The sequence below is a fragment of the Sciurus vulgaris genome (genome assembly GCF_902686455.1).
Source record: "Sciurus vulgaris genome assembly, chromosome: 2".
NCBI classification, from domain to species: Eukaryota; Metazoa; Chordata; class Mammalia; order Rodentia; family Sciuridae; genus Sciurus; species Sciurus vulgaris.
This window is the reverse complement of record NC_136462.1, coordinates 92,166,275-92,189,023: the sequence shown is the minus strand read 5'-3', so window position 1 is coordinate 92,189,023 and position 22,749 is coordinate 92,166,275. Positions and strand designations below refer to the sequence as shown.

Below are 22,749 nucleotides of genomic sequence, written 5' to 3'. Positions count from 1 at the left end.
CCGTTCTGGTTCTGCCCCGTTTCCCCAAAGGCTGCTGCCGCGTTTCCCCTGAGGCTTTTGGTGTTTTTACTGAACTTGGAGGGTCATTAAGCTGCGTCTGTTTCTTTGTGGGTGACCCACATATCACTTGTACTCACGCCTATTTAGGTTCCAGGACGGAACACAGGATTGTTAGGAAATACAAGCGTTTCCTTCCCACCCTGCCTCCCGCACTATAATGGAAGCGGGCATGGGACTCTCCTTGCATATTATAAAGACAGGGAAGGCCAGGACTTTCTGATACTTAGAATGCTGAAGTAATGACCTGAGGGATTTGCTTGTCATTCGATTTAATAAAGCTGATGTTGATACCCTGAGATTCTTAGGGAGGGATAAAAGACTACACATATATGTACTATCAGATCAGAGAAGTAAATAATCCATAGGAATGCCCGGATACTTTATCTTACAATGAAGTTATTATTATTTTTTTTTTTTCAGTCGTGGCTGCATTAGAGTTAAAAATGACATTGAGTTGTACTTTGCTTTGAATTAAAGTTGATAGGTGGCAGCAATCCTGGTATTAACTCTTCTCTAACCTAGCTTTAGGAATTGTTCTTTGAACATTAAAGAGGACAGTTTTATTATAATCTGTGTATGATTTGAAAAAAGATTTGTTAATAGAAAATTGTGTGTGTGTGTGTGTGTGTGTGTGTGTGTGTGTGTGTAGGAGGGTCATGTTATGAATGGGGACACACACACACACACACACACACACACACACACACACACAGTGTGGATTCACTCTTTTGTTAACAGTGTTTGGTTCTGAGACGTTTATCACAGTTGAATTGGTATATAAACATGGATTGCCAGGATAGACAACATAGATGTATCTGCTGTTTTCTTTTGGCTAGATGGAATAGAATAACGTTCATGGGGCGGGGATGGGGAATAATTTTAAAGTACTGAGGGAGTTGAATGCTATGTATTGCTCCCCCGCTTTTTAAAGAAGCCATAATGGTGACAAATATAACAATGTGACTAATCTTGGAGAATTTGTCTTAACTCTGTAATTTCAAATAACAAGGGTTAAATACCTTGGATGATAGTCGAATTGAAACATACTGGAAGAAATCTAATTCAGAGGCTTATGTTTTCCTGTATGAAACATTTTTGTTAAGACACCAAAAGGGTTGCTTGAAATGTGATTATAAATAAAAGTTTCTCTAATAGTTTTTTCCTTTGTGATAATATTTGAAAGTGCTTTTTTTTTTTTTTTTTTCAATTTTGGACAAAGTCCATAGCTTCATTAATTTAATTTATAATATCAGTTGCAACAAATGGGTAGGGTGTAATTAAGAGTAATCTTGCTCATTATTTCCTACTATAGTTCATACATAATTTAGTGAATTCTCTTGTGTTATAGATGACTTCAGATTTTTATGTCTTGATTTTCTTTTAAGGAAATACTTTAAGAAAGCTTTATGAAGTTAGAACTTATTTGCTGTACAAATTGAACTTTCAATTATGTGGAGCTTCAAATATCTTCAGATGTAATGTTAAAAGCTAAACCTATATAATTTGACAATTTTTGAGGGCATTTTATTTTATTAATTTTTTTTTTTTTTTTTTTTTTTTTTTTTTTTTTTTTTGCGGTGCTGGGGATTATGCTTGCATGGCAAGCACTCTACCAACTGAGCTATCTCCCCTGCCCTTGAGGGCATTTTATATCTAAAAATGTGATAGTTGTTTTTTTTCCAAAATAGATTAATATTACAGAACTGAGTTAGCTCTGATCATGAAATTTAAATTTCACTTTCATGGTGGGTAGGCAGTTCTTTTCTTTTTTCCCCCCTTTTACCTGTATGCAGGCAGTTCTTCACAATGCCTTACAACTTTAAAAGGTAATATATAAAAATAATATGTACAAATGACATCTAATTTTTTTTGATGGACCTTTATTTTATTTATTTATTTACATGTGGTGCTGAGAATCCAACGCAGTGCATCGCACATGCCAGGCAAGTGCTCTACCACTGAGCCACAACCCCAGTCCCACAAATGACATCTTTTTTGCAAATTTTGGGACACCCTGAGTTAGAATGACCCACCCAAGACACTTTGAGATTTTTAATCTTCACATACTGTGTGAGATAATGCTTGTAGCATAAGAAATTGTAACAAAGGAAAATGTTTAATGACCAATATGAATTAGTGGGCTCTAGATTTACCAGCAAAACAAAAATGGCCTTTGAGAATTAATGGAAACATGATTTACTTCCTTCACCACTTTTTTTTTTTTGCAGTACTGGGAATTGAATCCAGGTGTGCTGTACCACTGAGCAACATCCCCAATCCTTTGTATTTTGAAACAGGGTCTCTATAAATTGTCTAGTCTGGACTCCAACTTCTGATCCTCCTGCTTCAGCCTCCCATGTAACTAGGATTTCAGAATGTGTGTCACTGTGACTGGACTTTTTTTTTTTAAATAGCTCCTATAGGAAAAAATTCATTTATAGATACGTGGTGAAGTCTTTTTAATTTGAGAGCATGTTATTCACACTCTTGTTGCGTATTTATTTTCTGTTCTTTTTGAGCTTATTGAGAAACTACTATAGTTCATACATAATTTAGTGAATTCTCAATATATAACTGAGGCTGTTTCTCTTTATTTGATTAGTAGTAGTGCAGGATATCTTCAATATTTATAGATTTGTAAAATTAAACACATTGTAGGGTATTGCACTCCCTTTATTTTGTTGTTAGCCAAGCCTGTTGTAAATAATAGTGATGGTAGTAATAGTAGTTTTTCTCCCCAGGCTTCAGTGGACACATCGTTTTACACTTAAAATACACAGTGTTTTTAAGTTAGATACCATACTTCTATATTTAATAAAAGAGACTTTAAATTCATATGAAAAATTTGAGTCTTTTTAGAGCTAAATTTTTGGACATAAGCAAAATACATATTCACTACTAAAAACCATTTCTGTCCTCATTAAAATTTGGTGATCTTTGATTACAGGTTTAAAACGTGAATTTAATTGTTTTATTTATATAATGTGAATATCTATTTTGCCAGAAAACTTCATCTTTCTAGGAGGTAACTTTTAATCAGACCTCTTGTTGCATTTTTGTTATATGATTTTAAGTTAAACATAATTCTCTTTGTGATTATATGCTCTTAATGCTCGATTGAACATATAGTGCATATTGTGAACATTTTGGACTTTTTTCCATTTGCATATAAGATCTTTGATGCTTTGGATTTTGTTTTGTTTTATGTTGAAACAAGATCTTACTGTGTTGCCCAGGCTGGTCTTGAACTCCTGAACTGAAGTGTTCCTCTTTCCTTAACCTCCCAAAGTGACTGCTGTTACAGGCACAGCCACCCTACCCAGATTGCTTTGGGGTGTTGTTAGCTGTTTTTAAAAATATTATTATTATTATAGAAATTTGCTTTCACTTCAGTCAGCAAAAAAACTCCTAAGGTAAAAAATTAACCGTTCTTTGAAAAGAATTTGGAGTGTAATTAATGTCTCCTGAAGAATGGGAGATAGAAAGTAGCTGCTTGGCTCTTTTTGGTAAACTATCAAGATGGAATCTGGCCATGTTTTAAGAGTCATTTATTTATTTATCAAGGGATTTGTGTTTTTATTGCAAATAAGAATCAGGTGTTTTTTGTTGTTGTTGTTGTTGTTGTTTTGTTGTTGTTGTTTGGATACCGGGAATTGAACCCAGGGGCACTTAACCACTGAGCGATATCCCCAACCCTTTTTTGTGTGTTTTATTTAGAGGATCTCACCAAATTGCTTAGGGCCTTGCTAAGTTGCTGAGACTGGCTTTGAACTCTCAATCCTCTTGCCTCAGCCTCCCAAGACACTGAAAAATCAGTATTTTTAAAATATTTGAAGGAGAATTTTTGTTTTACCATTTCATCTGTTTACCCAAAAGCCTTTTATCATTAATATTTTTATACTTCTTTTTTTTCTTTCCTGCTCTTTTAATGTAATTGCCTTTTAAGAAAATGAGATTGCATTGTTCTCTTTTTGTTCTAGCCATATGATCATCTAAATTCTGTATCTTGTTAATATTTGTCTGATATTTTAGTTTTTCACATGTGTTGTATATTGTGGATTAATCTTGTGCAGTCTCTTTTTTTCTCTCCTCCTGGTCCATCAAGTCCTCAGTTTCTAAAATATCTCAGAATGGCTTTATCAACACTTTTCAATGACTCTTACTGCAAAGATGAGAAGAAAGTAGGAAAAAAATAACCAAAGAGAAAAATGTAAGCCAAGTCTCTCATGAAATTTGATTTTTAAAAAATAATCTGGAAGCTAAATTACATAGTAGCAGTGAACTAGATTAGGACTTCATTTCTGCTTGACAATCTGGAGCACTTGAAAAATTTGACATGTCCAAGACAAAAGTCCACCCTCTTTTAAACATCCTTGGTTCTACAAATAAAGGTATCATCAGATAGTCACCCAAGCTCAAAAATCTTGATTTTTTTGGGGAGGTGGTGGGTGGATTCCTTGTTTCTCCTGGATCTACTTGCGCAAAACCTCTTTCCATCCACTGCTGCCTCCTTAAATCAGCCTCTCTGACCCTTTGAACCATGAACTATTGCAGTAGCTGCATCCATACATTCACTAAATACTTGCTAATGATCTACCATGTAATTTTGCTAGGGTTAGAGATTCAGCAGTGAGCAAGACAGAAATCTCTTCACTTCTGAAGCTTATAGTATAATGGAAGCAGACATTTGTAAAAAGGAATTGTAAGTGTTCCAAGTATTATGAAGGAAAATGTAACAGACAAACCTAAGAGTCAGGTTGAGGGAAGAACTTAATCAGCCAGAGTTGATTTTATATACTCTGCCAGATTCAGAGGTTAGTGGATATATTGCAACTATAATTAGTTAATAATTAAGAATAAATGTTTTTAAGTGAAAAATGTTAATAAAAATTAAACTTTCACATAATCCCAGAAATAACTTTAGAAAAATTTTTTCAAAATACCTGAACAAGTAATTTTATCTTGAAGAGTCTTACTTCTTCTTCCAATGTGGGTTTCTACTTTGGGTTTCTCCCAGGCTTCAATTGCTTGAGTACTTAATAGGATTCCTTTGTTGTTTCAGAGTCTGAACTCTCTGAAGTTAGAAATAGATATTACCAATAGCCAGAGTGTGTATAGTTATGAGAAAGAGATGTTCCAAGTAAGTAGTTATAGTGTATCTGTTGTAAGAATCCAGCAACATATAATTAAATGAACAATTAGGATATCATTTGAATATCTGTAAATTTAAAAAATACATTTATAAATTAGAAAAAATATATCTTACCATACACTGGCACCTAATTTTTGGACTAGAAATTGAGATTACTATAGTCACTACCCCTTAAATTGATAAAGGCTCATAAAACAAATGAATATAAACTGTTAATTGTGCATCCAGATGAGTTTTTGATCTATTCACAACTCTGTTCTATCGTAAGACCTTAAATTATTTAACCTCTCTTTGCCTCAGTTTTGCTATTTTTTAAAAATGGAAGCTACTATACTTAATATTTTATTATAAAAGATCATTACAGAGGAGGTTCTATATTGATTTTTCTTTGTCTTATTGGGAGGATCATAGACATTATACTTTGCTTGGCTAATTTGGTTATAGTAGATTTTACTCAAAGAATGATCTTGTTTACTGTTTTCTTATAATCTGGCCGTGAAAGTTACACTGTACTTTCTTTTTTTAATATTTCGTTTTTTAGTTGCAGATGGATGCATTACTTTTATTTTGTTTTTTATTTTCATGTGGTGCTGAGGATTGAACCTAGTTCCTCACCCATGCTAGGCAAGTGCTTTACCACTGAGCCACAACCCCAGCCCTACACTGTACTTCTATAAGGGGAGAATTTGTTTGTGTTGTTAGTGTTGTAGCCAGGGGTGAACTAGGTTGTTTACACTTTCATTCTGTTGTCAGTAACTGTAACCATACTGTAAAGTTTCTTTTCATTTTTTTTTTTTGTCCTAGGGATTGAACCCAGGGATGCTTTGCTATAGAGCTACAATCCCAGCCCCTCCTCTTTTAAATTTTTATTTTGAGACAAGATCTTGCTAAGTTGCTGGGGTCTGGCTAAATTATTGCCTCAAACTTGTGTGCTTCAGCCTCCCAAGTTGCTGGGATTACAGGAATGTGCAACCATGCTTGACTTCCTTTAGTATTTTTTGGTACCGTAGATTGCACCCAGGGATACTTAACCACTGAACAACTTCTCTAGCCCTTTTATTTTTTATTTTGAGACAGGGTCTCACTGAGTTCCTTAGGGCCTTGCTAAATTGCTGAGCCGGCTTCCTCTTGCTTCAGTCTCCTGAGCCGCTGGGATTTACAGGCATGTGCCACCATGCCTGACTTTCTTTACTTTTGTGATTTTCTTTTTGTTTTGTTTTGTTTGGGTGCTGGGGATTGAACCCAGGGCCTTGTGCACACAAGCTAAGCACTCTACCAACTGAGCTATATCCCCAGCCCTCTCTTCACTTTTAATAGGTATTTTACTTTCTTGGATTTATTTATTGGGCTCAGAGATAATCTGTGTAATTTGCCTCCCGTAAAAGTTTAGAAGGAACAGTTTCAGTGTGAGTGAGGACTGAATTTTCATTTTCTTTTGCTATCAGAGAGGTTATTTACAGATTGTTATCTCTTCTTACTCTTTTTTTTTTTTTTTTTTTTTTGGACTGGGGAGTGCATCCAGGGGCACTCAACCACTGAGCCACATCCCCAGCCTTTTAAAAAATTTTTATTTAGAGATAGGGTCTCACTGAGTTACTTAGGGTCTCACTAAGTTGCTGAGGCTGACTTTGAACTCACAATCTTCCTGCCATAACCTCTGGAGCCTCTGGGGATTACAGGTGTTTTTAACTCTTTAGAGGGGTTCTTGCCATGAGATAAAAACACAGACTCCCACTGGGATTATCCTATTCTGGAACCTTATTTATGCTGTTTACATAATAGGTGCCTTGAAAACAGCTGGCATATAGTTTTTGTAACCTTATATTTATGCCTAATAATGTTTTATTTTAAGATAACAATTTAGATAATTTTTATAATTTAAAAAATGTAATATTTTGACTTGAGATATAACCACTGTGCAGCTCATTTATTTGTATGTTTTTTATTAAATTTGAAAAAAATTCAGACATTCCTTCTGCCCCCACCCCTAGAATGTATTTATTTGGGCTCAATAAATGTATTCAGAAGGTAAAATAATGTTACACATGAAAAGAAACTTTTGAAGGCAATATATTTACATAAATGATAACGGAATAAAATAATAAATAGAATTACAGAATAAAAGGGTAAATGATCTCTTTTTTTTTTTTCTCTCTCTTTCTGGACTCTTTACATGTGTGGTAGCCCTTGCTGTTATTCCACAGCTTATTAATTAGTTTTTCTTTTTTTCCCCGTGTGTTTCATTTGTATAGTTTCTTTTTTTCATATCTTCAAACTCACTAATCTTTTCTTCTTCACTGCTAATCTAATGCTAATCCTATCCAGTATATTTTTTCCAGTGTATTTTTCATCTCAGATGAATACTTTTTAAATTTTTTAAAATTTTATTTGTTCTAATTAATTGTACATAATGGTAGAATGCATTTATATATTTTGGTAGATCATACGTAGAGTGTAAGATGAATACTTTTTATCTCTACAGAATGTTATTGTTATGTGCTAGCATTTTAAAAATATTTTCTTTTAATATTTTGGAATTTATTTTGGGATATAGTTATTTGTAAATAGTTTCATGCATTCAAGGCCCTGACTATTTAAAGATCTTTTTTACTCTGGCAAGTAAGTATATAAACTATTCAAAATCCTGTATTGCCATCAAGGATGATTCTGCCTGCCCCTTTCTAGTGGTTCTTTCCTTGGCCTTAACTACTTTGTGTGTGTGTGTGTGTGTGGTGCTGGAGATTGAACCCAGGGCCTTGCACATGCAAGGCAAACACTGTACCACTGAGCTACACATTCAGCTTAACTGCTTCCTTACAAAAATGCACTGATAAGTCTTCATCCAAAGTTTCAAGGAGAACTGGGTGTAGATCTCCAGAGCTTGCTGTCTGTGCAGTTCTTTTGCAAACTTTAGCCTCCTTGGCCTCTCTGTGCCTTTTAACTCTCTCAAATAACTGAGTCTTGTGAGTCCTGTTTGTGTTTCCCATTCCTGTGTTATATCTTAACACAGTGACTTGGGGCAATCATAGCACTTACTTCATTTATTTCCCTTTTCTCATGAATTCCTGTGTTGTGCTGCCTATTATCTAGTGTCTGAAATCCATTGCTTTATCTGTTTTGTCTGTTTTTTCTAATTGTCTAAGATGGGAGGCTAAATCTGGTTCCTGTTACTCTGTGGTGACCAGAGCTCAAGTGGTGTGGTAGGTGTATTTAAATCTCAAAAGGGAGTCATATTTCTCACTTTCGCTGTTACTAGAAATATATGTATTATGTTTATACTCAATATAGCTTCAAGTATATTTTCCTTACCTTTAGATACATCCTAAGCTTTTTGTATGAATAATTCTAGGTTTGTACTCATTGAGATTAAAATCATGGGGTAAAAATAATTTCCTATACTTTTCTGTTAAAGAGCAGAAACTTATATAAACTCTGTGACATAAAACCATGGTAATTATTTAATCAATTATCTAACTTCTACCTTATCTGTAGAAGTGTATCACTTCAGTTTGTTGAAAATAGTAGTAATAGTCTTCTAACTGAAGTTTTATTCTGAGCTCCTTCAATCCCCCTTGCCCTCTGAAACAGAAGGAAGTTCATGCTCTTCTTAGCCTGATTGGTAAAGTCTTAATTCAATTTACCTTTGAGGACTATGTGTTCTTTCTTCCAAAAAGAACTCTTTTTCCATTTGGACGTATCTGATCATTTTTCCATGCACTTGTATGTTATGCTTGTTTATTCTTCTGTGCCTTTGCTTCCCTCCTCCATTAGTTAGATAGTTCTTGCTTTGAAACAAGCTATCCCAAAATTTAGAGTCTAAAACAATAATTACTTAGTAGTTAACAATTTTGTGGGTTGGCAGTTTAACTGGGCTCAGCTAACTAGTTTTTTTTTTTTTTTCCAGAGGGATGGTACTGGGGATTGAACTCAGGGGTACTTACCACTGAGCCACATCCCCAGCCCTATTCTGTATTTTATTTAGAGACAGGGTCTCACTTAGTTGCTTAGCGCCTCACCATTGCTGAGGCTGACTTTGTACTGGGGGTCATCCTGTCTTAACCCGAGCTGCTGGGATTGCAGGTGGGAGCCATCTTGCCTAGCTGCCGAATAGTTCTTTTGTCTTATCTGGTCTCACTTATGTAGGCAGTCAGCTGGTATATTAGCTTTCTGTCACTGTGACAAAATACTTTAGAAAAACAACTTAAAGGAGGAAAGATTTATTTTTGCTCACTGTTTCAGAAGTTTTGGTCCTTTGTTAGCTGGCTCCATTGTTTCTGGGCAGTAAATGCATTATGGTGGAAGGGTCAGGCAAAGCAAAGCTGCTGACCTCACAGAATCCAGGAAGCAAAAAGAGAGAGGTGGAGGTGGAAAGACGAAGAGGAGGATAATGACGAGATAGAGTACCCAAGGCACACCCCCAGGGATCTACTCCTTTCAAATAGGACCTACCTTCTAAAGTTTCCACCATTTCCCAGTAGTCCATTTAGCTATGAATCTATCAGTGGATTAATCCATCGATGAGGTTTGAGCCCTCATGATCCTAGTCACTTCCCAGTGGTTCCACCTTTGAACATTACATTGGGGACCTTTGCGGGTTGTGGGGTGGATTCCAGATCCAAACCATAATAACTAACTTGGGTTTCTTCTTATTAACCTGGGTTCTGAAACCAACAAGGGTAGCCAAGCCCAGTGCATATGTGCTTTTTAAGCTACTTGGCCATGTTTGCTAATATCCCATTGGCCAAAGCAAGTCACATGGACAGTTCATTTCGGGGATGGATAAATTATCTATTGATGGGAAATGGAAGTGGTCACATTGCAAAAAGATGTACATACAGGAATGGGAAAAATGTGTTGCTTTTTTTTCCAATTTACCAAACCTCCTCTACAAATCCTATCCACCTCATCTAATATGCTAGATGATGATTATCCTATCCCACGTTAACCTCTTTTGTTCTGATTTGCCCTTAAAACAGTTTGAGGTTGGTTAACTTTTAAAATATTTTTTTGACCTTTTAAATTCAGAGAATTATTATTAATTTCTATTTTTGTTTTATGTAATCTATATCAAAGAATATTTTGGAAATAGTCATTTAACTTTTTAACTTGTTTGTTAACTCAGGGCACCACTACATATTATATTTCTTTTTACTTTTCTGTGTATTCATTGCAATTTACTGAAAATAGTATATGTTGAGTTTTCACATCAACTTTCAGTTTTTGCTAGAGGACAGTGTAATTTCATTAAACTATATGGGAGATGAAAGACATTTCACTTGTTAAATACTTACTGAAAGATTTTTTTACATATTAAGAACACAAATATGAAGACTGGGGATGTAACTCAGTGGTAGAGTTTGCCTAATATAAGTTGAATTGAATAAGTAGATAGTCTTGACCTTGAGAATTAGTTTGTTTGAAGATAGTATAAATTGTGTGCGTGCTTCTAAGACTGTTTCTGTGCTCTGAACCTAAATTTCTTTCCTTGCTTAACTCACAGAATTAACTGGATTTTTACTATTGCATAGATGGAACACTCTCCTGTCTCTTACACTTGTAGATTATTGTTGCCTACCCTATTTTATGTCTGGCTTTTTCCACCTCTTGATTTATATAACTACTATCTGCTACTGTTCTTTTTATAAAAAATATTAATCATAGAGTACAAAAACATATGTGTGCAGTTTAAAGAATAATTACAAAGCCAAGTGTTCAAGAAAGAGAACATTGCCAGTATCTCAGAAGCCTGTTCCTGTTCTCGCCTACCTTCTTTACCCCAAAGTTGTCATTTTTTAAATAATCATGCCTTTACTTTATAAACTTCCTACCTATATTTGCATTGCTATGTAATGTAGTTGGGTTGTAACTTATTATTTTTTGTGTGGTGCTGGGGATTGAACATGGGACCTTGCACATGCTAGGCAAGTGCACTAACACTGAGCCACATCCCTAACCCTTGTAACTTATTTTTGAACTTTATATAAAAGAACTTATATTGTGTGAATAATTTTGCCTTGCTCGATTTGTTTTAAATGTTATTTGTAAGACTCATCCATGTAGTTCAATGTAGTAGTTGTTTCTTCTTTTCATTTTAGTATAGATAGGAGAATGACCCCCAAAGATGTTCATCTCCTAATCCCTGAAACCTGCAAATAAGTTACCTTATATGGCAGAAGGGACTGTATATTTGCAAATAAATTAAGGTTTTGAGAGGGGAGGATTGTCCTTGATTATCCACGTGGAACCAGTGTCATCACAAGGGTCCTTATAAAAAGGAAGCATATATTTTGTCAGCAGACGTGACTGTATGTATGCATGTATCTGAGAGAGGAGGGGGGGATGGAGGGAGGGAGGAAGGGAAAGATACTGAGATTTGAAGATGTTACATTAACTGGCTTTAAAGATGAAGGATGGGATCATGAGCTGAAGAATTCAGGCAGCTTCTCGAAGCTGGGAAAGGTGAAGAAATGAATTTTCCCGCTGAGCCTCTGGAGGAAACGTAGTCTTGCTTACACATTTATTTTTAATTGAAGTCTGGACTTTTGACCTCCAGAACTGTGAGATTATAAATTTGTGTTTAATTTGTCATAATTTGTTATGGCAGCAAAGGAAACTAACAAAACTTTCTGCTATATGAATATACCATATTTCATTTGTTCTTATTTTGCTGGCCATTTGGTTGGTTTTATGGACAGTGTGACTATGAGTATTCTTGCATCCATTTCCTGGTGCCTTAGGGGAAGAGTGTAGGATATATACACAGAAGAGATACTGGGTCACCGAGTATGCATATCTTCAGCTTTATAACACAAAACTAGCATATCTTCACTAGTGGTGTATAAGAGTTCTAGCTTTTTTAAAAAAAAGGTTATTTATTTGATATTAACTTTGATAATGCTTTCTTCCTTTATGTTGGTGGGTACTCAAAATTTGCTTCAAGTCAAAACATGTCTGGGAACTAATTTATGCTTTTTCCATTGTAGAGAAGGCATTGGTTTATTTTTATTCCCTTTTGATCAACTAAGTTTTGTACTAACTTTAAAAGCAAAATTATAACAATGCAAATGCTATAATTTGTGATCATAGTTGTAGAATAATAATTTTCTCCTGCTGACAAAAACATTTTTACATAATTTTGGTAAGTAATAGTTATTTAATAGGTTCAATTCTGGACCTCCATGCAAACATCATTTTCTTTCATCAGTATTCAAGCAGTACAGAGGGACTGTTTTGGATGATATTATATCTGTGAATGTGACTATTTCTCCTATTGATGAGTACTAGACTACCTCTATTCAAATCCTGGCTCTTGTGCCTGTCACCTAACTTTTCTGTGCCTCATTTTCCTCATCTATTAAAAAAAAAGAATAACAATGGTGGCTAAAGATTTAAAATGTTCATATGTGATATTTATATACATATGTATATGTATAAATGTGTATTTATATATATAAAGTGTTTCTTCATCACAGTGCCTAGTACACTGTGCTCAACAAATGGTAGTCATTACTTACATAATTTTTTACAAATCTATTGTCTCAAGTTTTTAAATTAATTTCATGAAATTAATTATTTACAAGTGGCGTATTTGTTGCTGACTTGAAGTTTTTATATGTGTTCCACATTGGGACAGTGGGGCAAAATTTATAAATCTATTTTGTGAAGCATCCCTGAAGTTAGAAGATAGTAAATTTACCATGATATTATGTTGATTTCTCAGATAATACTTTTGTAGTATGTTCTCTGGTCTTATTTAATCTGATTTGTTTGTTTATTTGTTTTTGCAGTGCTGTGTATCAATCCCAGGGCTTTGTGTATGCTAGGCAAAGACTCTACCACTGAGCTATATACTTCCACCCTGCTTTATGTTTTTTGACATTCTTATATAATTTTGAGGGGAGAGGTGCTGGGGTATTCTATCACTGACATACATCCCCAGCCCTTTTTATTTTTTATTTTGAGATAGGGTCTGAGTTGTCCAGGCTGGCATTCAACTAATGATCCTCCTGACACAGCCTCCCAAGTTGCTGGGATTACAGGTGTGCACCACCGTTCCTGGCTCTTATACAGTTTTTTAAACATTTCCCTTTGTTCCTGTTATCATTTTTGTTGTTGATGTTGTTCTTTATCTTTTTCTTATCATTCTGTTGTATTATTTATGTGTCTCTATATGACTTAAATTACATATAGTTTAGAGCCTCATTTTGAGCTGATTAATTAATTTCACCAAATACTTGTTGATTTACTGTGAAGTGTAATAATTGGTATGGCAGAAGACATAATGATTGTGATATGGTCTTCTTGTTAAAGGTGTTTGTAGTGTAGGGTATTGTTAGTGTTTACTTATTAATTTGTTGACTATTTTCTTCTCAGTCTTTTTCTATCTAGCAAATGTTTCAAATGATTCTCTCCCCTCATGTTAGTTTACATGTTCTGTCCATATTTTGGTCCTCTTTGGGTCAGTTTTGGTAACATGTCCAGGTTTAGCATCATAGACAGAATTCATTAGAATTCATTTCTACTTTAAGTCTTACTGAAAAAAAGAATTCAAGTGATTATTAACAGCATTGATTTTGCAACCAAAGTTACATTATTTTTTCAGGTATAATCCATGATTTAGAAAAAAAGGGTATGGTACCTGTAGTTACATCCAACTTTGAGAAACTAATGCCCTGTGCCCTGGTGTTTAGTTATCTGTATTGCTGCATAGTGTATTACCGAAAACTTAGTGTTTTAAAACAACAATATTTATTATCTTGCAATATCTGTGAGCCATGATTTTGGGTGTGATTCAGGTGTGTAAATGAGAATAATTTACAGACTGCAATCAAAGTAGTCTGTAGCCATCACAAAGCTCAACTGAGAAAGGATCTCTTTCCAAGTTTATTCCGATGATTGCTGGCAGATTCAATTTCTGTGGGTTGTTGGACTAAGTGCCTCAGTTTCTTGCTAGTTGTTGATACCTGATATAAGCAGAATCATGTAATATTCCAGCAGAAGCTGCCTCAGTTCTTTGCCATGTGGGCCTTTAATGGGGCAGAATGACAGCTTGCTTCATGAGATCACGCAAAGTGGAAAGAGCCAGAAAGGGAATGTAAATAAAATAGATTCTGCAGTTTTTATAACCCATCAGGAAAGTGACATCTCATTTGGCTATATTCTTTTCTTTAGAGGCAAGTAACTAGATCTAGCTCACTACTGGGTGGGGTAGGGGTGGGGCAGTTTGGAGGGGAGGGGATCAATAATAGAAGATGAGGATCATTGGAACCTATTTTAAAAGCAGTCTACCAGGGCTGGGGTTGTGGCTCAGTGATAGAGTGCTTGCCTAGCAAGTGTGAGGCACTTGGTTCTATCCCTAGCACCATGTAAAACAAACAAAACTAATAAAAGGAGTCTACCACACCCTGGGTATCCTGTGGGATTCGGGACCCTTCCCTTATTAGTTCAGTTCCTAATTGAGACAGGTCTAAAATTTATTTCAGTGTTCTGAAGGACTCTATCCAGCATACCATTTTGTTCTATGATCTTTCCACAAACAAGTTAGAGTGAGATAATGATAAACTATTTGTCTTTTATAGTTCCATCTGAGGGGTACCTAATAGTTTTAATTTAAAATTTAAACTTCCTTTTTATTGTGGTAAAATTTATATAAGAGTTACCATTTTAGCCATTTTTCAGTGAACATTTCAGTGATATTAAGTGTATCCACATTGTTATGTATCACTGCCATTCATCTCCAGGGTTTATTCATCTTTCCAAATGGACACTCCTTATATTAAACACTAACTCCCCAGTCCTTCTCCCTGTGGTCCTCTGAAGCCTCCATTCTACTTTGTGTGTCTATGAACTTAACTGTTCTAGGTATCTGTTATATGTGGAATCATGTAATATTTGTCCTTTCGTTCTAGCTTATTTCACTTAGCATGATGTCTTGAGGGGTTTATCTGTGTTGTAGCATGCTTGAGAATTCCCTCCCACTTTTTACTATTTTTTTTGAGGTGCTAACAATCAAACCTAGGTTGCCCTACCACTGAGCTACATTCCCAACCCTTTTTATTTTTTACTTTGAGTCAGGTTGTTGTTAAATTGCCTACGTTGGCTTTGAACTTGCCATCCTCCTGCCTCAGCCTCCCAAGTCTCTGGGGTTACGGGGATGTGCCACTGTCTCTGGGGAGCCCAGGGCCTTCTGCATGTTAGGTAAGCATTCAATCACTGAGCAAAATTTCCACTCACTCTTCCTTTTTAAAACTGAATAATAATCCATTGTTTGCATATACCACATTTTGTTTATCTATTCATCTGCTGATGAACACTTGGTTTGCTTCTACTTTTGGCTGTTTTGAATAATGCTGCTATGAATCTGACTGCGCAAATAATTGGGTCCTTACTTGCAGTTCTTTTGAATGAGTATCTAGAAGTAGAATTGCTAGATCTCACAGTAATTTTATTTCATTATTTGAGGACCTACCATACTACAGCTGCCTCATTTGCATTTCTACCAGTAATGTATAATGGTTCCAATTTTTCTGTTTTGTTTTTTTTTTTTTTTTTGAGTAATGATTTTTTTTTTGGTCCTGGGGATTGAACTCAGAGGAGGCACTCAACCACTGAGCCACATCTCTAGCCCTATTTTGTATTTTATTTAGAGACAGGGTCTCACTGAATTGCCTAGCACCTCGCCATTACTGAGGCTGGTTTTGAACTCAACGATTCTTCTATCTCAGCCTCCCGAGCCTCTGGGTAAGTAATGATCTTAATGGGTATGAGATGGCATCTCATTGTAGCTTTGATTTGCGTTTCTCTGATGACTTATGATATTGAGCATGTTTTCATACATTTATTTTCTTGGGAAAATTCAAATTGTTGGTCCATTTTGTATCCTGGTTGTCATATTGTTATTAAGTTGTTGGAGTTCTTTAAATAGTCTGGATGTTAACCTCTTATATATTATTAGCAAATGTTTTTCTCATTCTGTGGTTCACCTTTTAACTTGTTTAATAGTGTCTTTGAGTGTGTGTTTTGGGAGGAGGGTACTGGGGATTGAACCCAGGGGCACTAAACCACTGAACTATATAGCTCCAGCCCTTTTTAAATTTATTTTGAGACAAGGTCTTGCTAAATTGCTCAGGCTGTCCTCACATTTGTGATTCTCCTTCCTTAGCCTCCCAAGGCTCTGGAATTATAGGCATGTACCACTATGCCTGACCTTTTGAGGCTCAAAAGGTTTTATCTTATTTTATTTTTTTTGCGGTACTGGGGATTGGTATTGGGGCCTTGTGCATGTGAGACAAGCACTCTGCCAACTGAGCTATATCCCTAAGCTCTCAAAAGGTTTTGATTTTGAAGTATAATATTTTCTTTTAAATTTTTGTTTTGCTGTCATATTCAAGTAATAAATACCAAATCCAGTGTCAGAAAACTTGCCCCCTGATTTCCTCTGAGAGTTTTAATAGTTTTAGCTCTTCCAAAGAGGTAAAAGATCTCTACAATGAAAACTACAAAACATTGAAGAAAGAAATTGAGGAAGACCTTAGAAGATGGAAAGATCTTCCATGTTCTTGGATAGGCAGAATTAATATTGTCAAAATGGTCATACTTCTCAAGGCGCTATACAGATTTAACACAATTCCAATTAAAATCCCTATGACATTTCTCATGGAAACAGAAAAAGCAATCATGAAATTCATCTGGAAGAACAAAGACCCAGAATAGCCAAAGCAATCCTGGGCAAGAAGAGTGATGCAGGAGGTATCACTATACCACATCTTAAACTCTACTATAGAGCAATAGTAACAAAAATGGCATGGTATTGGCACCAAAATAGACAGGTAGACCAATGGTACAGGATAGAAGACACAGAGACATACCCACATAAGTACGGTAACCTCATACTAGACAGGGGTGCCGAAAACATACGATGGAGAAAAGATAGCCTCTTCAACAAATGGTGCTGGGAAAACTGGAGATCCATATGCAGTAAAATGAAACTAAACCCCTATCTCTCACCCTGTACAAAACTCAATTCAAAATGGATCAAGGATCTAGGAATTAAACCTGAGACTCTTCACCAAACAGAAGAAAAAGTAGGCCCGAATCTCCATCATGTTGGCTTAGGACCAGACTTCCTTAATAAGACCCCCATAGTGCAAGAAATAAAAGCAAGAATCAATTAATGGGATAGATTCAAACTAAAAAGTTTTTTCTCAGCACAGGAAACAATCAACAATGTGAAAAGAGAGCCTACAGAGTGGGAAAAAATCTTTTCCACACACAACTTCAGAGCACTCATCTCCAAAGTTTATAAAGAACTTAAAAAACTTTACACCCGAGCGGTGACCCACAGTGATTCGGCCGCTGCGCCGGGGGGTGGGGGGGCTGCGCGGGACTCTTTTCTTTCAGACTGACCGCGGGGCAGCTGGGAAGCATGTCGACCCCGGCCTGGAGGAGGCTCATGTGGGATTTCAAGCGATTGCAAGAGGACCCACCTGTGGGTGTCAGTGGTGCACCATCTGAAAACAACATCATGCAGTGGAATGCAGTTATATTTGGACCAGAAGGGACACCCTTTGAATATGGTACTTTTAAACTAGTAATAGAATTTTCTGAAGAATATCCAAATAAACCACCAACTGTTAGGTTTTTATCCAAAATGTTTCATCCAAATGTGTATGCTGATGGCAGCATATGTTTAGATATCCTTCAGAATCGATGGAGTCCAACATATGATGTATCTTCTATCTTAACATCAATTCAGTCTCTGCTGGATGAACCAAATCCAAATAGCCCAGCTAATAGCCAGGCAGCACAGCTTTATCAGGAAAACAAACGAGAATATGAAAAAAGAGTTTCGGCCATTGTTGAACAAAGCTGGAATGATTCATAATAGACAACTGATCTGTAATCTTTTTCATCATTGTTGTGTATAATTTACCTCCCAGTAGAAAGGCTAACAAATTTTAAGTGCCACAGGTTTTAAGGATTCTGCAGAAAAAAAAGAAAAAAGTCCTTCAGTTTAGAACCTACAAAAGCTTGTGTATCTTGATTAATGTACTTTTTATTGCATGGTGTGAACTAAGTTATTGCTGCATAAATTTGTAATATATCCTGTTTGTATTTTTTTCCAAGTGTATAATGTTGGTGTGGAGTTTTCATGACAGAATATACACATTTTGTAAATCTGTACTTTTTTCAAATATTGAATGCCTTATTTTTGAATTCTTTAGATTTTTAAATTGGAGAAAAGCACTTAAAAGTTTTTTATATATGAATATTACATGTAAAGCTGTTAAAATACATAACTTCAGTGCAAGAGACTTTGTCACTTATTTCCTTATCTGTGTAGGAGGGGTTAATAAGTCTATAGCTCTCCATCAATTGATAGTTTCATTTCCAATTTCAAAAGAACATATTTCTATTTTATCAAGAAACTCTTCAAATTTGATTCTAAATACCAATTATAATCTCCAACTTTATTTCGAATGTACCTATATTAGTTCCAATTGAGTAATTTTAGACATAACTGGTTTGATTGTGTCCAACTCTGTATTAGGCCACTTGTCACAGTTTTTTCATGCATATGTTAAACTGTAAACCTTTTGTGATTTCACAATTGGCACCTCTACCATGAGCAGAGAACTGATGGCAGCTTATTCTGCTACTTGGTAGCACTTTAAAAGGTTTTTGACTAATGAAGAAAGTAAAACCATAAGCATTTACCAAAAATTCATGCCCCAGTATTAACAATGAATTGGTTGCACTGGTTTGAGCAAGGCAGATATTTGGAAGGAATCTTGGTGTAATTTAAACATTTGAAAACTACCTTTTAATGCAATTGCCTATCTGTTTATTCCGGGAAATGTTTAACACCAGGGCCTGCTGAGTTGATTTCTCTTGTGGAGACTTTTTTTTTCTTTAAAATCTCCTCTAAGTTGTGTAAAAGTTGTACTGCATCTTAGTTTACTGGATAAATTTAAAACACAGTATTGTAGAAAGCTAATACAAAGCTATCCTATGCCTTCAAATAGTATAGAAAATGGAAAATATACAAGTAAATTCTGTTGAACCACCTGTGTAGTCTCTCTAGTAGTTAAAATAGCTATTTCAGTAACCCCAGAGTTTTTTGTCATGTCCATACCAGCCTCCTAGAAATAACCAACAGCGTCTTCTCTATTGGAAGATTGGGTTACAGGATGGCAATATCTGCAGCCTCTGTTCATTAAGCAAAGTTTAACATTGGAACGGATAAGTGCTGATGTTTCCCTTTAAAAGTTATTGGCAAATTTGGGGATAAGTGTATGGTCTTAGAGAACTTTGGTACAAATGGGAATTCACTCACTGGAATCATGGCCAAAAACAAAAGATACTTTATTTAAAGGTACTCTATGGTCTTACTAATTGTGTTGATGCTTCTGTAGTTTAGCTGTAAATCAAATTATAGACCTTTACTCCAGTGATTCCCAGATTAAATAAGCAGAAGCAATGAGTGTCTCCCCTCTTATTTCATTAAGTGTTGTTGAATATTGCTTCAATACCCATTTTTATCCTTAACCTGTTTGAGTAAATTTTATAAATGTATGGTATCCAAGGATCTAGAACTATTTAGGTGCAAAATGATATTGTTAGGTTAAAGTTTAAATGCATTGGTAATGTAATTCCTTGGTAACAATACTTCTAGCAGAGAACAATCTGTGCAAGGCACTATTTGAAGCACTTTAACATATTATTTCAAACTCAAGGTAACTGGATGAGTGAGAATTGTTATATTACAGATGGGGAAACTAAGTAAGAGAGATGACGTGACTTGTTCAAAGTCAACCAGCTAGTAAGTGATAGAGCTGGGATTTGAACGTAGTCTAATTTTATAACCAGTAATTGTACTATCTCTGAAGGGTATTAAGGGAATTGAGTTTACTTTTAGATGTTCTACTAGACATAAATATTCATTCCAATTTGTGGAAATATTTGGTTAGAGGTATACCCAGACTTGTATCTATCCAAAGACAAGGTCTCCTTGACCACCATTTTTCATTTTTTTTTTTTCAATGTAAATAAGTAAAGTGTGGCCATAGGAACACACTCTGGTCTCTGATATAAAGAACTGTGATGTATCAATAAACCACATTTCCCCCTTCCTGGAAAAACAAAAAACAAAAAAACAAAAAAACAAAAAAAAAAACTTTACACCCAAAATACAAAGAACTCAATTAATAAATAGGCTAAGGAAATGGGCTGACACTTCACAGAAGAAAATATACAGGTGATCAACAAATATATGAAAAAGTACTCAACATTCCTGGTAATTAGAGAAATGCAAATTAAAACCACCCTAAGATTTCATCTAACTCCAGTTAAATGGCTATTATCAAGAACACAAGCAATAGTAAGTATTGGCGTGGATGTGGGGAAAAAGGCACACTCATACATTGCTGGTGGGTTGCAAATTGGTGCAGCCACTCTGGAAAGCAGAATGGAGATTCCCCAGAAAGCTTGGAATGGACCCACCATTTGACCCAGCTATCCCACTCCTTGGTTTATACCCAGAGGACTTAAAACCAGCATACTACAATGATGCAGCCACATCAGTGGTCATAGCAGCTCAATTCACAATTGCTAGATTGTGGAACCAACCTAGATGCCTTTCAGTTGATGAATGGATAAAGAAACTGTGGTATATATACACAATGGAATATTACTTATCCATAAAGAACAATAAAATTATGGCATTTGCTGGTAAATGGATGAAGTTGGAAAGTATCATGCTTAGTGAAATAAGCCAAGCCCAAAAAACCAAAGGCCGAATGTTTTCTCTGATAAGTGCATGACAATATATAATGATGGGGGTTAGTGGGGGGAAGAGAAGAATGAAGGAACTTTGGAGGGTGTAGAGGAAAAGGGGGTGGGAGGGGATGGGAATGGAAAAACAGTAGAGTGAAACTGTATTACCCTATATATATGTATGATTACATGAATGGTGTGAATATACATTGTGTACAACCATAGAAATGAAAAGTTGTATCCCATTTGTGTACAATGAATCAAAATGTGTCTGTAAAAGTAAAAAATATTTAAAAAATAGTTTAGCTCTTTTGTTCATAGTTTTTTGGTTTACTTTTTAAAAATTAAAAAATTTTTTTTTATTTTTACAGACTGCATTTTGATTCAGTGTACACAATTAGGGTACAACTTTTTGTTTCTGTGGTTGTACATGATATAGATTCACATCATTCATGTAATCATACATGTACATAGGGTAATGATGTCTGTCTCATTCTACCATCTTTCATGCCCTGCCCCCTCCCCCCTCTCATTTTCCTCTACATAATCTAAAGTTCACTTTTAGTTTATTTTTTGTCTATGGTCTAGCTTTATGGTCTAGTAAGGGTCTAGCTTTATTCTTTTGCGTAGTCAATTTTCCCAGCACCATTTGTTGAAAAGACTGTCCTTGTTGAATATCATTTGACCATATATTGAGAGTTAGAAATTTTAACTTTTAAAAATATTGCTTTCCATCTAATTGCAAAAATATGTGTTTACTGTAGCAAATTAACAGAAGAAGAAATCCCCACCAGAAAGTAAACATCCTACATAGAAGTAACCACTATTGAGCTGGGGGTATAGCTCAGTGGTAGAGGCTTTGCCTAGCATGTACAAAGCCCTGGGTCTGACCCCCAGCACTGCAAAACACAAAAACAGCTATAACAAAAAGAAATCAAACAGTGTTAATAATTGGTAAATTTCAGTACATGTTTTTTTAATGAAGAATTTATTAATGAGTTTTTTTTTTTAGAAATGGGATCATACATATGTGCTATTTTGTATTTTTTATTTAAAACACAAATAACTTTTCATGTTTAAATATTCTTCTATATATTGTCCTTAAATTTAATTTTTATTTTTGTCAGTTAAATATGCACAATTTAAAAAATGTAATGATAGTATATAAGTTGTTGTAGAAAAGGACATACTTCTGCCCCATTTTCCACTGTACTAAAATACTCATTTTCAATACATTTTACTGACTATTGGTATTTACATCTGTATCTTAAGCTAGATCCTTGTGTTACTTCTGATTACTTTTTCCAGTTTTAGTCATTATTTATTGGCTTTCATCTGTGGAATAAGAAGAGTTAATTTTTTCACTCTCCACTGGGACTATACATGCATAGTTAGGTCCTCCTATTTTTCCAGTAATGTCTTATATTAATTTTGGTTAGATAAGGGCTGAGGGTGTGGCTAAGTGGTAGAGCACTTACCTAGCATACTAAAGGCTGTGGGTTCAATCCCCAGCACCACCAACCCTTAGCCACACTAACAAAGAGAAGGAGAGAGAAAATTCAAATTACTAAAATTCAAGATGAAAAAGAAAATGTGACAGACAATATTGAAATACAAAACGTAATTAGAAGTTATTTTCAAAATCTATACTCCAACAAAATAGAAAATCTCAAAGACATTGACAAATTTCTAAAGATATATGATCCACCCAAACTGAATCAAGAGGACATACACAATTTAAAAAGATCAGTTTTGAGCAATGA

General features: G+C 35.2%; 2 protein-coding genes across 3 annotated transcripts in view; both read left to right on the top strand.

Moving 5' to 3' along the window:
- The window catches only part of TTBK2 (tau tubulin kinase 2), a 162,793-nt gene that overhangs the window by 535 nt on the left and 139,509 nt on the right, over nucleotides 1-22,749 (top strand). Inside the window, exon 2 of one of the 2 annotated variants that reach the window (XM_079127765.1) lies at nucleotides 15,859-15,952. The exons of the other annotated variant lie outside the window; for it this stretch is intronic. The gene's annotated coding sequence lies outside the window, so the exon portion shown is untranslated. The remainder of the gene's footprint in view (nucleotides 1-15,858; nucleotides 15,953-22,749) is intronic. 2 annotated transcript variants of the gene reach the window in all.
- LOC306654348 (ubiquitin-conjugating enzyme E2 B) lies at nucleotides 17,553-19,734 on the top strand. Its single transcript, XM_079127813.1, has one exon. The coding sequence runs from the start codon at nucleotides 17,637-17,639 to the stop codon at nucleotides 18,093-18,095; it is 459 nt and encodes a 152-aa protein (XP_078983939.1). The 5' UTR covers nucleotides 17,553-17,636; the 3' UTR covers nucleotides 18,096-19,734.